The sequence below is a fragment of the Egretta garzetta genome, unplaced genomic scaffold, assembly GCF_000687185.1.
Source record: "Egretta garzetta isolate BGI_Z169 unplaced genomic scaffold, ASM68718v1 scaffold759, whole genome shotgun sequence".
In the NCBI taxonomy this organism is placed as follows: domain Eukaryota; kingdom Metazoa; phylum Chordata; class Aves; order Pelecaniformes; family Ardeidae; genus Egretta; species Egretta garzetta.
In genome coordinates, this window is record NW_009260944.1 from 1,127,847 (window position 1) to 1,143,200 (window position 15,354).

Here is a 15,354-nt window from a genome sequence, read left to right on the forward strand (position 1 = left end):
GCATGTAGATGATGAATAAGAAACAGTATGGTTTGTCCTGCTTCCTAGAAGTTTTAAGCACTGTCCTTGGGTGTCTTCAGGCAGTAAAGGCTGACAGTGCCTGTGGAAGGTGAAGTACTCTTCCATTTAGGGTGCTTGGACAATGGCTCTGTGATTTTCTTTTGGGGCTGGGGATGACTTCTTAGCAGGTTCTGCTTATATGGTAAGCTGTATGGTAATGATGCTCCATTTTGCTTTCCCAGGCTGCCAGGAGAGTGATCTTGCTTTCGGGAACCCCTGCCATGTCACGGCCCGCGGAGCTCTACACGCAGATCGCAGCTGTCCAGCCAGCCTTCTTCCCCCAGTTCCACTCCTTTGGGCTACGCTACTGTGATGCCAAGAAGGTACTTCACTGAGGGAAGTGGCAGACTTGGACTCTGCGTTTTTTTTAAAAATGTGGAGGCTTTTTCTTTCCTTCCTTCTGTCTGATCTTACATCTTTTTTTGAGGAAATCCGAATCAAGAGTAATATTTTGAAGGCTCTCTACCTGAGAAGCTCTAGGTGCTGCAGTGATGGGCCTGAGACATGGAGGCAGTAATGCTACTCGGCAAAATCTGCCCCAAAAGCCATGAAAGTAAAAAGCGAGAAAAAAAAAAAAAATTAAAAAAAATAAAAAATTGGACATAGCTGGGGAAATGAACCAGTTCTAATAAGGATTTGCCCCCAGAGTGTTTTAAATGGGCAGAGTAACTATGGGGCCTTTAAGCAGCTGCAGGTTTGGGCTAATTGATTAAAAAAACCAGTTTCTAGTCTGCTTAAGTGACTGTTTAACAAAGGCTTCTGTTGCTTGGGATTTTGGATTTTATACCTCCAGGTAAGTAAAAAAGATTAAGACTTAGAGTCCATCTTTGTATTCCACCCTCTTCTAATTCTGGAAATGGATGTGGTCCTCAGAATGTCTTGAAAAGAGATTAACTTCTCCTATCTCTGCCAGCTGCTCAGCAGTGGTTTCAGCAGAGTCATTGAGTCCAACCACTGCAAAATCTTGACTTTGCGGGAAGCTAGCGTTTGCAGCCATGATTACAGGTGTCTGCCTTGCTCTCAGCGTATGGGCAACTCAGCCATGCTTGGATTTGCCATCTCTAGGGCTGCTGTGTTTGTGTTGGAACACATACTGCTAAGAGAAGAGCTCTTGCTGCTGCCTGTTTTACAAGGAGGCTCTAGGATCTTCTGTGTTGGTTGTGTACACGCAAAAAGGGGAACCAAAGTTCCCCTGCATTCTGATTTGAAACAAGAGCCTTCTAACCTGGCTTGCCCTCCGGTTCTTCCAGGGCAAGCATGTAGCAGTTAGCATGTGGCACAGAATGGCTTGGCAGTGTGAGTGTGGACCTGTAGTGCACGAGCTTGCTTGCTCTCCTTTGTTCTTGAGTTCACTTCTTGTGCCTTGTTTTCTGTAAGACTGCGGAATAACTTCAGCAGAGTGGTTGGAAACACCAAGTGACCATTTCAATGCTCAGAAATACTTGCAGAACTGAGCATCATCAGTGTATGCCATAAAAATAGCTATATCTATCTGTAGGGCTTCTGTGTTTCTTTTCTCTTTTTGGGGTAATGTATGGCAAGTTTCCATCAAGAAGATTCATACTGCAGTCTCGCATAAAGTTCTCAACTCCCCTTTTTCTTAGGTCTGAATGCCCACTTTTACTTTCATAGCTAGCATAGTGCTGTTTTGTGTATGTCCAAATGTGCAATATAGATGAGCTATTCATTGGCTTTGGTACTCGTATGCTGATGCCATTGATTAAAGTAAGGCCATTTAGCATGCAGAACTTGAGTTCTGGAAGATGACAGCATTCATGTTAGCAAAGTGCTGCTTTCCTGTCAGAGGATAAACTTGTTGTTTCTCCATCCGTAGTAGGAATCATATGGAGGGAGATGGCCACGTCTTCTACTGAGGTTCGTTATCTTTGTTGAAAAATTCCTGTCCGAGCAGTGTCCAGAATGCTGCCTAGAGGGAAACGAAGAGATGCAATTTAATCTTGTTGGTTTTCTGTGGTAAAAAGGAAGGTTGAATTGCAACGTGTGTGTTCTAAATAGGCTTGGAGTTTCGTAAACCCTTTGAGGGTAAAGTTCTGCATGACTAGCTGTTGCTTCAATTACAAGGCATGTGGACCTCAGGTAAGATGTTGAATTGGATAAAAGAAATAAAATTGTCTTGCACAATGCAGGTTGTAACAGTGTTTTCTGAGTAAATGAGTTTTTGACCTCCATGCTGAGTTTCATTGTAGGTCACAGTCTGTATCAGCTTCCCTTCAAGACCTCTGCAGGGTTTCTGGTACAATTCTGTTTCTCTGTTTGACCTGCCTCTACCAGACAGTTGAACATGACTGGTCTTCTCAGTGCTCTCCTGGGACATTTTGCTGCAGTTCATGTCAGTAAATGATAGAGTGAACCTAGAAAGAATTTGGTTATTTAGAGAAGTGAGGCTACTGGAAATGAAGATGTAGATAGTATTAGAGGAAAAAATGGGACTTCTGAATATTGGGTTGCCATAGGTCCACTCAGCTATGAGTAAATTAAAAGGTGTTTTGATGATTGTAGTTGTTCCCTCATGACTGTAGTATGTTCCTCCTGTTCCTTTTTGCAGCTATAGCCCGAGATTGTGTTAGGAGTTACATCCTCTCTGAAGAACTTGTGGTACTGTTGCTGTCATTCCTTAAATAAGTTCTTTTTTCCGTCCTGAAAGTGGCAGCATTATAAGTGGGGATGGAATTGCACAGAACCACAGAGGTTTTGCAAGGCTTTTGGAGATCCGTCAGGATGAAAGGCGTTACGTAGAAATGTTTTGGTATTAATAATAAATCTGTTTGCATTGTAAGATTAAAGAAGAATTGATAAACCTGAACCATTCAATTTAAAACTAAAACCTGACAACTTTCTGTTTGAAGATAATAGATTTTATGACAGAAAATTTCAAATATCTGGCAGATGTGATTAGAAAAGATATAAAATAAAAATTTATAATTTTGTAATTCAACCTCTCCACATCTGTACTCTTAAAAATGCAGCAAGTGAAATGTCACCTGCTTATTTACAAAATATCTCAAGTCTGTTTCCCAAAATACATGCTGTGAATTCATTTTTCAAACTGGGTGAAGTTGGCAAATATTAAATAATTTCTATCTGAGCACATGCTCTGAATTTGTAAGAGTTTGGCAGCTTCTGCTAACACTGTAATAAGTTTACTGACTCATGTAAGATGCTGTAACACTTTGGTAAGAAAATCACAGTTGGATGCATTTGTTCTGGAATGTTGTGGATCAAAGCCAGATGTGTATTTTGGCAAAATAAATATCCTTCTTTTTTTCTCTCTTCTTTTCCACAGTAAGATATACTAAACTATATCTTAATAATTCGAGAAATAATAGTCTTCTTTTATCACAAGCTAGGTGCAGCGAAGAACCAGCACATTTCCTTGTCTGCAAATTGTTCCAGCAACAGTTCCAACCATAAAAGAGCTATAGTAATCTGAACATACTGTAGGGGTTCTGCCCGTATATGCTTTTCAGCGTGACAGTAGATAGCATATTGGCTCCGTGCCTTGTTCTTTCAGTTATGATGATGTTACTCTCCTGAAATGAATTGTGCTACGTGGACACAAAACATATGTATCACTTGCCTGTTATGGAAGTAGAAAAACATGGGTGCATGAGTAGAATGAGGTAGCCTGGGGAGAGTATCAGGGCCCCTTAGGAGGTTTTGCTCAGCAGCCCAGTCAGTGCTGATCCCCTCTACGTAGCTACCAGTGCACTGAGCAGTGTGGGCAGAGGGCTTATGAGGCTGGGTGCAGCACCGGGTGGGTCCTTCCTGGTTCTGTACATCTGCTTTGCTGGGTCCACATTGCCTGGAGAAGTGCAGACAGGGGACACAAAGACTAGGGCTCAGCACTGTCAGCTTTCATGCAGCATGCCTAAAGCTAATAAACCCAGCTAGACTTGAGCCAGCTTTTCACAGACCTGAGGGATGTATCTGCATTACGCCTCTGGTTTCAGGGAAGCAGAGCAGTAATACCCATGTTGGCTTTTTGAGGGGCTTGGGTTAGATCTGGGTGGGCTTATTACCTCTAGCTGTATACCAGTGTGCTGTTAACAGAGTCTAAGTTTTAACTCTACAGGATCCAAACTGGCTTTCTATCTAGGTTTCCTGCTTTAATGAACCAACTATAGATAATCAGATGGTACCATAATTATGTAGGAGTGGATTAATTCAAATGAGTCTTAATGGTGGCCATTGGTGCCAGAATCTGAAGTCGGTTAATGGTTCACATCAGTACAACATAGCAATAGGATTGCAGATTGTCCTGTTATGCCTCAACCTGAAGTAGGAATGCTCACTTCCAAGAATCAGAGAGGTCTCAATTGTCTATGAGCTGTTTGATTCCTCCTCTTTCTGTCTCATAGCATGTTCTCATCCCTGTTCTGTCAAAGCACCATCCCTTAATACAGTTGGTAATGTGACTAACCTTGTGGCCAGTATGATTTATTTTTTTGTCTTGTGTCCTCTACAGGAGGATGGAGGGTGCAGTGAATACTTTGGAGCTTTTTCCTTCCAGTTCTGTGTTGCAGCAGGCTTCTCTTGGGGAAGGAAAATAAAAGAAATACAAATTTTTAGAGAGAAGACCATCTTAGTAATTAATGTGGCACAGTGAGAGTGGAGCAGCAGATCAAATGGGTTGGTGCTGAGGCTCCTCACATCTCCATTATGTGCAATTCAGGAGGGTGTACATATACATATGTAGGGGGTTACTTTGGGTTGTTGTTCCAAGACCAGAGGCTGTATTTTTGGCCTTTTTTGATGACGCTGCCAGTAAGACTTGGAATTAAGAGCTGTGAGGAAGATTTCCCCCCCATCCCTTGGTTTTCAGTATTACTGTAACTGCATTTCATATACTTATTTGTAAATTTTCAGAAGAAAGGTATCTCTTTATCCTTTAAGTCAGCATAAAAACCTTATTGGTCTCCTGTCCAAAATAAAGTTATTCAAAGATGTTTCTTTTGGGGAATGTACCAATTTTGATGCCACTGTTTGTCAACTTAGTTGTTCTTTCCTGGAGAACAAGTGATAGGCTGTGGGGTTACTGGTAGGAGAAGTGATGAGCTGAGATTAATTGAAACAGCTATGTATTGTCTGCACACAGAATCTTGGAGGATAGGGCAGGTTCAGAGGCAAGTGCTTCAAGGAGCAGTAAATGCAGGGTTTGTTCAGAGGAGCTTTGAAGTGATGATGCTTTGAAGAGACAACGCTTGGAGTGATGTATTTTGGGCCAAAGTTTATTTGTGGTTTGCCTGAGTCTGAGCCAAACATGGTAATGGCAGAAACAGAGTATGTCAGGAAGCGGATCAAGAGACAGGTCATGGTAGGAAGCAGGCAGTTTTGACCTGGCATTTATTAGGCAAGTCAGACAAGTGTGACATCTCTGTGAAGTCATTTGGGTTAAGGATATTTGTCCTTATGCTGTTAGAGAAGATTTTTGTGTCTCTCTCTGCTTAAAGATGAGGTAAATGTGTGTGCATAGAAATTCAGAGAGTTCTGTCAGTATGTCCAAAGCTGCAGGTGGAGAGCTGAAACACCTTGCTGTGTGAGGGTGAATACCAGGGCACAGAGCTGTGGTCTAGATCTCTGCTGTTCTGTGTAGTCCCCTTCCCTGTACCTCCTGGAGCACTTGTACGTTGGAAAAAGGGAAGTTTATAAGTAGCCTTCTCATGTTGGCTGGATTAGTTTGTATGCTTCTATCTTACTGCCATTTTTTGTCAAATCTCTCTTCCTACTGACCATTAAGTTCTTGCCTTGTCCAGTTTCCCTGGAAGTCTATTCTACTCTTGGATTGCCTGCAGACCAGAAGAGTCAGTCTCTTGTAAGTTTGACACTGATAACTGCTTTGATCTTTCCCAGATGCCGTGGGGTTGGGACTACTCTCGATCATCCAACTTAACGGAACTGAAAATTTTGCTGGAAGAGTCCATCATGATCAGACGTCTGAAATCAGATGTGCTTTCCCAGCTTCCAGCAAAGCAACGGAAAATGGTTGTGGTGGCTCCTGAAGGCATTAGTGCAAAGAGCAAAGCTGTCTTGGCAGCTGAAGCAAAGAAGATGACCAAAGGATATGAAAGTGTAAGCTAGAAACTATTTTCGTGATGAGCCATTGGTATTTCAGGTACCTTTATTTAAAAACATCAGTGGAAAAAACAGTACCCTGAGTTCCAAGGAAGGTCAGAGCCACACCTCATGTGAAGGCACAGTGGAAGGCTGTTGAACGCACAGTTTTAAATGAATGTACAGCACAGTCAGAACAGCTCAGCTTTTTTTTCCTTTTGATTTATGTGGTCTACTTTGTCCCTTTGTGTGAAATACCATTGCGCCTCTCTTTTTTCCTCTCTCGTTAGTCCTTTCTAATTGTCTTTCATACCTCCTGCCTCTGTACTTACTCCTCTGTCTTGCCTTGTAATCCCATTCACCCTGCAAACACAGCCTTGTTGAAGCTGTGTTGTGAACACAGTAGCTAAAAATGTGAAAAGTGTATTTTTGCTTTTTTTGTTTGTTTTTCTTGTATGGATGGCAAATGCATGTTCTAGGCTCCTAGGTTGCTAATACAGTTCTGTAAGAACTTAGGAGTTTTTCCTTGATGTTTTAGTGGCTTTAGATTGCTTTCTCAACCAAAACTACGTTTGTGATACGCTTGTCATCCAACTTGTAGGAGTTGAGTAGGAGGTAGGAAGGGAGGTGTCAGAAATAGGAGTGCGTGAGTATCTGCTATACCCAGTGGCAAGTAGATTTCCCCCTCCAGCCCTCTTCCATTGTGCATTTTTAGGCTGATTTTTTCCTAGCAAAGTATTTCTTGGCAGCAGCAGACATCCTAGATCTGTAAGCAAGAAGGAGAAAAGGCATTTCTGAGACTGACATTTATTTATCTTTCTCTCTACAGAAACAACAGGAGAAGGAAGCTCTTCTTCTCTTCTACACCAGAACGGCAGAAGCTAAAATCCACTCAGTCGTGTAAGCTGCATGTCATTGCTTCATTCTTGCCTAGTAAAGTATGTTTTTCTGCTGAGAACAGGAAAACGGTGCCTTAGAGATAACAGTGCAGGGACATGAAGCATAGCCTCAAGCCAGCTTAGGAAAAATTGATTTTAATTGCAACGCACTAAACATTTTCCTCTCTTGGAGTTCCTAGGCTGAATAAGTCTTCTGATTTCATTTCAGATATGGATCTAAACTGTCATTTGAACCATCTAAAATTACTTGGTGTTTGGGACTTGGATCAGGTGTTTGGGACTTGGATCAGGTTCCCTGGTCTGGACCCTGTTCAATTTAAGGAGCGGGGGAGTAATGAAACTAAAAGTATCAACAGAATTTGAGAAAACAAACACTGCAGTCCTGCTGCAGCACGAACCCTGAGCCAAAAAAACTTATGAGATGGACTGAGCTTTAGTTGTAGCATGCTCTAAGGATGTCACAGCCCCTACTGAAGTTCTTGGCTCTTCCACAGAACTCACATGGGACCTCAGTAGCAGAAGTTTTCTGTCATAGGTGTGTTTTTAACTCTGTCTTCCTTAGGAATAATTTTCTTCTGTGACTTTCCATGCCCTTTCATCCTTAGCCTTTCTGCTGGGACTGCAAAGGAGTTGCTTTAGGTCATATAGCATGATTTTTTTTAATTAGTATGCTAATAACATGAAAACAGTTTACTTTTCCACAGCCCTCTGAATATAAGGACCAGCTGATGTGCACTGTGTGATTTCACAGTCTCAGACCTTGCTGCAGAATTTGCCTGTTTGGCACAGAACTGCACTTCAGAGTCCCAGCGCTCATTTCTGTAGAAGAGTTTCTTCCTTTTATGTTACTGAACAGTTAGAAGACTTTCTTCCTTTTATTTCAGTCACAAGTGTGAACTGAATATAAAACCATGAAGCGCTGTTTACTTGACTCTCTGGTAGGAAGTAGTCCATTTTTTTCTGGAGTTTAATAGCATTTAAAATACCACTTTATTATAAGCTGTTAAGGTACAGTACCATCTAGCTAATGGTACTGTCCTATGATCATCAGCACCTCCCATGCCTTACCCTTGATGACAGTGTCATCCATTGCTTCCATTAAAATGATGAGCTGTTTTTTAAATGGAATATGGGAATGAGATATAAAATAGTTGTGATGTGTTGGCATCTGCTTGCTACACTGAATGTTCACTTGATACTTGTTTTGCTTTAAAATCCAGCAATCCCACTTCTCTCCCAGATTTCTTTGTTAAATGATACTGTCACATAATTGGGATCTGAACATCACGAACCCTGGGAGCTGTCTGCAAAGCACTGATACATCATAATATAGTACTGGAAATCCCGCTTGGTGTTTTCTGACAGTTGCTGCTGACCTAAGCGGTGTTGTATTTAGCAAAGAACTTGGTATTCCTGATCTTTGCCACAACTTTGCTATTCCAAAGAAAAGATGACGTTTGTATCATCTGTTCTGATGGTTGTTGCTATACTTAGTTATAAATTTTAGGCTTATAGGTGTTTTTCAGGATCCAGTTGACCTGATTGTATCACAAGTTACTACATAGAAATGGGTTCTGTAGCTCTGCCATTAGTCCATGGCAAAAGCCAGATGTTTTCATTTAATTAATGCTGTTTAACTGTGTTTAAAAGGAGTCTTGTTACCTTTCATTGGTCATTAGCCTATATGCATATGGATAATTTCTACAAATAGGTCATGTGTTTAGATTGTTAAGCTGTAGTAAATTGTCAGTGTGAACCCTTGCAAGACAAGCTACTTTTTAGGATACTCTGATCCATGCATTTAAGAGACCTTTTCTTCTCAAATAAAACCAGTCCTAAGTAAACATAGAAAGGATAATTGTATACAGATTATCTTAGTGTATTGTGATTGTGCAAAGTTAGAAATACAGAAGGGTGAATGAGATTGTCATATAAGTATAGATGACTTCCAGTTGATTGGTCTGGGATGTCGTGTTTCAAGTAGGATATAATAAATGTATTCTCAGTGATACACAAGTATAGATGTAGACAGCTGTCCAGCTGCAGTGAAGAAAAATGAGTGGATTTTTCTGCAATGTCTTTTTTTATTCTGTAGGAGACGACTTGCTACTCGCATTTTACTGCAACTTTTTTATGCTAGCCTGTTTCCTAGTTTCTGTGTATAGATGAGTGGTTTCTGTTGTGAGCAAAGCCTGTATTTTCTCAGCACGTGATTTATAGAGTTTTGGGGGTTTTTTTCCCCTCTTTCATGTAGAGAATACATCCTGGAGTTACTGGAAAGTGGGAATAATAAATTCCTGGTGTTTGCTCATCACAAGATAGTACTGGATGCCATAGTTGGAGAGTTGGAGAAGAAAGTAAGTAATTGACTGAGTTGTCTTAACTTTATCACTCTTCCAGCTTCAAAGCAGTTTAAAAGCTCCCAAGAGTTACGGCCAGTTAGGTAGTTTATGAAAGTTAGTGGGAGAGATAATTTCTACTTGCTGTGTTTCTGAATGTGGCCTTCACTGAGGGAGCTGAGCTGTCAAGCTGAATGACTCAAAGGGTGCACTTTGTATTAGCTGAATGGCTTTTGATGTATTTAATGTTCTTTAATCTCCATCATCTGCCCTGGAGCTTGTGAATTCTTGGAGGAGTGTTATCATGTGTGGCCACCTCTGCTTTGTCCTCCAGGCTTTCCTTAGAAAGGCAGAATGTAACAACCCAAGTCTAGCTATGGCTACCTGCCTTTATCTCTGCGATGCTCTTACATTTTTGATCTGGGATACTGTAGGGAGACTTGATAGACCTGCTAATCGTATTTCCAACTTCAAAAGTGTTTGGCTAATTATTCATGAGAGACTCCCATGGATGTTCCGAAAGAGTTCTGGGTCATGCTGGGGCAGTGTGAAGGATGGTTTAAGCTAATATTCCAAACTATAAACCACAGTGGCAGTGGTAACTGGACATCCTGCAGCAGAGCAAAGGAGTTTGCACGCTGAAGAGTTATGGCCCTGCTTCACCCAAGTCTTTCACACCTCTCCTGAGCCTACCACAGGGCAACTGAGATATGTAGGATCCCATCTCCTCCCATCGCAAATAGGGAAGACTTAGGGAGGTTGGGCAGCTGTGTAACATCAACACACAGACAGTTTTCAGCTTCATATTAAGCCAGTTGCCTTTCCACTGTACCTGAGTTGTCAGCTTATTGCTATTCTTCCTGTTACTCAGGACTGGTGGGAGAGCAGTGGATGTAGGAGCAAATCATGCATTGTGAACAGAGGGGAGGTACGTTATATGCTGAACTATGGTGCCTCTGCCTTAAAGATGAAGAAAGGTCTTAAAAATACAGTTGTTGTTTTTTTATTTCCCTGGTTCTGCCATGGGGAAGGGAAACAGAATCCACTAAAACATGGAAGGAGGGTATGGGAAAGGGGACAGAAGGCCTCTAAAAAGTATCATCTTCTACCTTTTCACAGCGTGTTGAATACATTCGCATTGACGGCTCCACACCTTCAGCCGAGCGGCAGACTCTGTGCCAGAAGTTCCAGTTCTCAGAGAAGCAGGTTGTGGCTGTCCTGTCCCTCACTGCCGCAAACATGGGCTTGACATTGTCTGCTGCGGACCTGGTGGTGTTTGCAGAGCTCTTCTGGAATCCGGGGGTATGCATCCTAGAGGGGACAGGGGTTGGATGCTCCCTGGAGAGCAGAAACACTGGTGCGTGGGAGGAGGTGTAGAGGGCAGGGGACTTTCTCTAGGGTTTTTTGTCTGTCTTTCTCCGATGACTATGTGTCTGTGCACCCCCAGGTGCCTGGGCTTGAACCAGTGAGGCTGGTTACACAGCTTGCTGGCTGGAGAAGATGGCATGAAAGGGAAAGACGGTCCTTTTTCTTAACTTGACAGAGCTCTCAACAACGTGCTCAGCCAAGACCTGAAAGTGTCTGTCATCAGTGCTGACCCTCTACTTCTGAAAAATGCTCGGTGCCTTTTGGGAGCCCAGTGCACTAGGTTACTTTGGGGCTTAGTCTGTGTTTGAGGATACAGGTGTTAACAGGATCTAGATGAGAAGTAGTCGTTAAGCACAAGAAAGGAGATCTCCCTGTTCTCTGGTGCTTACACTATTTCTTAGATGTTACAGCTCTCTCTTTATTTTCTTTGTCATGTTTTTACATAAAGGTTTTGATCCAAGCAGAAGATCGAGCACATCGAATTGGACAGACCAGCTCTGTTAATGTTCACTACCTGGTGGCTAAAGGCACAGCAGATGACTACTTATGGTAGGAAGTGAGAAAGACACTTTGGTTCTCCTGCCACCTGTGTTTGCTGTTTGTCACATATGTGATGTTAGTGCTGATTTCTACAGCCTTTGAGGGGAGGAGCAGTAACTGCCAGTCAGGGTGGCTGTGAGCTGGTGACATGGAGGACATAACTAAGTGGATGACAAGCAGGAGGAATAAAAGTAGTTATCTGACAAAGAAAGGGATGTTAAGAGAAATTCTGGGGGACTCAATGCATCTAAAATCTTCACAATTTCTATAAGGAGAAGGAATTGTCTTGGCTACAGCCCAGAACATTCGTGTGCTGGGGTACTGTGGAGTGCTGAGTACTTTCAAGCAGAGCCAACAGACACTGGAGATGGTTCAGTGTGTTGTGGATCAGGTCTGAGGAGCAGTCTGGCTCTGAGTGCTTGGGCAGGGAGCTGCGGAGGAGGACTGCACTGTTGCTTTCCTCTTGCTCTTTGGTAAGCCCTTCAGATGTATTAAAGAAGCACTGATGACCCACCTCTGAGACCTGTGGTCTGAGCCTTTTTGGCTGCAGTAAGAACTATCACTGGACACTGGTCCTTAGAGCTGGGGAAGGGGAGGATCTGAGGAGTCCGTAGTGCTGCAAGGGAACTGACCTGCAAATGATGAAAAGAAATAAATTATCCACCAGCTGGTTCATTTAAAGTCCAAAATTACGTCTTTATTACCATGTTTAAAGGAATGAATGAACTAAGAGAACTTGTGCAGTTCTCAGAATATCATGATGGCAAATGATTATAACCCTACAATACAGGGATCTCAAAACTGATGCATCACCCACATTTCATGGAAACTTGACAGTATTTCTGCCTTTATTTGTGAAATGCTGTCCGTGCAGTCATTAATGCTTAATGGGAAGGAAATACGGCTCTTCAAACAAAGACAGTGGCATCCTTTTTAAAAGGCGAGAAAAAGAACGAGAAGACAAGGCTATTTGGTAAATGCATTAATTGTTCTGTGGTCTTGCTTCTTTCAAAGTGTCCAGTCTGCAGGTGTGGTTGGGACCTCTTGGGCCAGTGATGAATTATTTCTCCTGCATTACACTGGGAGATACCCTAGGAATGCTGATGTCTGTTGGTGGGGATTACCATTGCTTGCCTTGGAGACTGAACACAGGCTATTGGGACTCGTTTTAGCTGCACCTGACTTCATACCATTGGTGTTGCCTCAGTCAGCTAGTTTCCCTGTTGGATATGTGTGTTATCCAAGTATTTATAGACTGAAATCCTCTTTTTGTTACTGATCTAAATTGGATTGATTGATATCCCAAGCCAGTATACAGTCATCATAAACACGAGCAGGACAGGTTAAGGAACTAATAAGCTTTGGTAGAAAAGCCATCTTTACACCCGTTACATCTTTTTTTTCATCTACGCACAGTAAATGACACAGTGTCCTTGCATGATATTTTCTTCCTTTCAGTAATACCTGTTTATCGTTCCTAGGCCAATGATTCAAGAGAAAATCAAAGTGCTGGGGGAAGCTGGTCTTTCAGAAACCAATTTCTCCAAAACAGCTGAATCCACTAATTACTGCCCTAAGGTAATTGACCTGAAAGAATATTGATGGTCCCTGGGAGAGGCTGAGTGGGCTTTGGCTTGTGTGCATCTGGACTGGCAGGTGATTGGCAGGCTGACCTTATATCTGTTCTGCCTTTAATGCCACAGTCCAGATTCTCCAACTCCTCCCAGGACCCGTGCCTTGACTTGGACTCTCCACAGAGAGTTCCCAAACCTGTTGCATGCAAAGAGACATGATAGCCTCCGTAGCATATATATGTCTCTGAGATATATGTATGTATGCATGATACACTTATCATACGAGATAGACACATATGTGCACTGTCTGTGATTGTTGCTCACTGTTTTTATTTGGCAATGTGTATGCAGATTCTGTCTGTTCTAATTTCTCAGCCAGATCCAAAGCAGAAGACCATCTATGACCTTTTCCAGAGGACCTTCTCTGAGACCAAAGATGACACTGATGAAATTTTACTTCTGGAGGCAGCTGATGCTTGCTGTGAGTTTGACTCTGGCAGTGTCTTGCAAGATACAGGAGAGACATGTTCAGTGAGTTCCCCCAAAAAGCGGCGTATTGAGGAGGTTTTAAAAGTGTAATGATGACGGCAAAAGAGATGGTGACCAAGAGAATTTTTTTTAATGAAAAAAAGAGAAAACAAAAGCAATCAAGTATTATTTTTTGAGTCTTCAAAATAAAAGACTTTAAGTTTTCTGTATCTCTAGTGCATTTCGTCTCAAAGGATGAGAAGGCAATCTGACAGCGTGACAGATGAGCAGCACACGCCTGGCAGCCTGCAGGTTTTGCAGTCCTGCTTTTGCTGATGACTGAGTGGCAATGGGCAAGTAGCATGCTGCTTTGTTTCGGCACGTCAGCTTCCACAATTGTTTTGTTTAAAAAGCAGATAATGGTTGTCTGTCCACAAGGCAGAACTGTTGTGAAAACTAATGTCTCAGCAGCTGCCGAGTGCTTTTAACAATCGGTCTTCCATCTCCAAGAATTTTAGTCTGTGTTTATAGGAGTCAGTTCACTGGCAAAATTTGGCCCTTACTTGGGTCACTCAGAAACTGGCTCTCTGGTATTCAGTTTGGCAGTGAGGAGAAAAAATCCAGACAGATCTCGATGTTTTGTGGAGGTGGGGGAGAGGAGGGAGAACCCCAGATTTCTGTGTGCAGAGCAGTCAGTACCTTGAAACTAAGTAGTGTAACTGTCTGCCAGGAGGTGTGTATTGCCTGTTAGGCACATGCCTGCCTGAGCATGCTGATCCCTGGCCTCATCTGCTAAAGCTTAGGACCTGCTCCATGGCACGTGCTTCTTGTCTCAGTGGAGGGTGAAGCTTGTGCTGACTGCCAGGGATTAAGCCTGGCTGCTCAGGAAGGGAGTGTGTGTGTGTTTTCTTCAAGACCTGAGACTGATTTCCACAGATGACTGAGGAGAGGAGAACATGTGCAGACTTTTGTTCTGCTTTTGTAAGAAACTGATTCTGGACTGAGCTGTTTAAATAAAAAGTTGTTTTAAGTTGTGGTTCCCAAGATTTTGGTACTTTTTCTATTTTAGAATTGCATTTCCTATTTGGATCTTAAGCTTGAGAAATACGTGATGCAGTGGAAATACTAGCTTTTTTAAAAAATACTTACAATGGCTGAAAGATAGGTCTTTTTGGGGACACTTCCTTTTGTGCTTTCTAAAATGCATCAACTTTCACAAGGGAAACTCCCATGAGACTTTGCTTATAGACGAATCAACAACTACTTCCATAAGACATTTAGGCTGGTACCCTGGGACCTGTTATTTGCTCCCATTACAGCTCTGTGCAGGTTACACTGAGAATGCCAAAAGCAGCACTGTTGCTTGATGCAGTGATTAAAATGCCTGGTTTTGATTTGTGACAGTCTCTATCATCCTCTCAGCCCTGTGAACTGGGAGACCTGAACTCCCAGCCTCGGTGCTGCCTGAGCAAGGCCGCTCTTTGGTTCCTTTCAGGAGCTTGTGACACACTTGCTGTCCCAAGGCATGGCCTGATCTCACTTCACAGTGGTGATGCCTCTGCAAAAACTCTAGAGGCCACTTTTGATGTGGGCTTGACATAAAGGCAAATGGCTGTGTTTATCACAGATGATCTTTTCAGGCATCTCTGGCTGTTTTTCATATTTTTGTATATTATTGCCAGTGTGGTATAGTGTGATCCCAAGTGAAGGTCTTTCACACTTCAGGTCATAGTACAAGAAGATACTTGGAAACAGGGTAGTGTTAAGCAAATGTGACCAGAGAGTACCAAAGATATAATTTCACAGAGGTACCAGTTAGCTATGTTTTACAGCCATAATTTGTAGAGAAGGGTGGGGGAAAAGAAAACTCAAGGCTTATGTTTAGCTTCTGGAGGCCAGGAGCTAAGAAGCTGTGCAGGCAGCATGCTTGGCTGTCTGCAGTACCAGCTGCTGACAAAAAGCCCTCTCTTCCACGGTCAAGGATGAAAAAGTTTGTGCTAGAAAATCAACCTGATAATAACTGGGATATTTTTT

The 15,354-nt window shown here is 42.5% G+C and overlaps 1 protein-coding gene across 2 annotated transcripts in view; it reads left to right on the forward strand.

The window, feature by feature from the left end:
* SMARCAL1 (SWI/SNF related, matrix associated, actin dependent regulator of chromatin, subfamily a like 1) overlaps positions 1-13,619 on the forward strand; it is a 38,485-nt gene extending 24,866 nt beyond the window's left edge. The window contains exons 9-16 of one of the 2 annotated variants that reach the window (XM_009647165.2): positions 243-383; positions 5,932-6,150; positions 6,962-7,032; positions 9,286-9,388; positions 10,490-10,672; positions 11,187-11,287; positions 12,760-12,856; positions 13,228-13,619. In XM_009647165.2, coding sequence (XP_009645460.1) covers positions 243-383; positions 5,932-6,150; positions 6,962-7,032; positions 9,286-9,388; positions 10,490-10,672; positions 11,187-11,287; positions 12,760-12,856; positions 13,228-13,431 — 1,119 coding nt within the window. In that variant the 3' untranslated portion in view covers positions 13,432-13,619. The remainder of the gene's footprint in view (positions 1-242; positions 384-5,931; positions 6,151-6,961; positions 7,033-9,285; positions 9,389-10,489; positions 10,673-11,186; positions 11,288-12,759; positions 12,857-13,227) is intronic. The other variant, XM_035902580.1, reaches the window with a different exon arrangement.
* Positions 13,620-15,354: the final 1,735 nt, after the last annotated feature.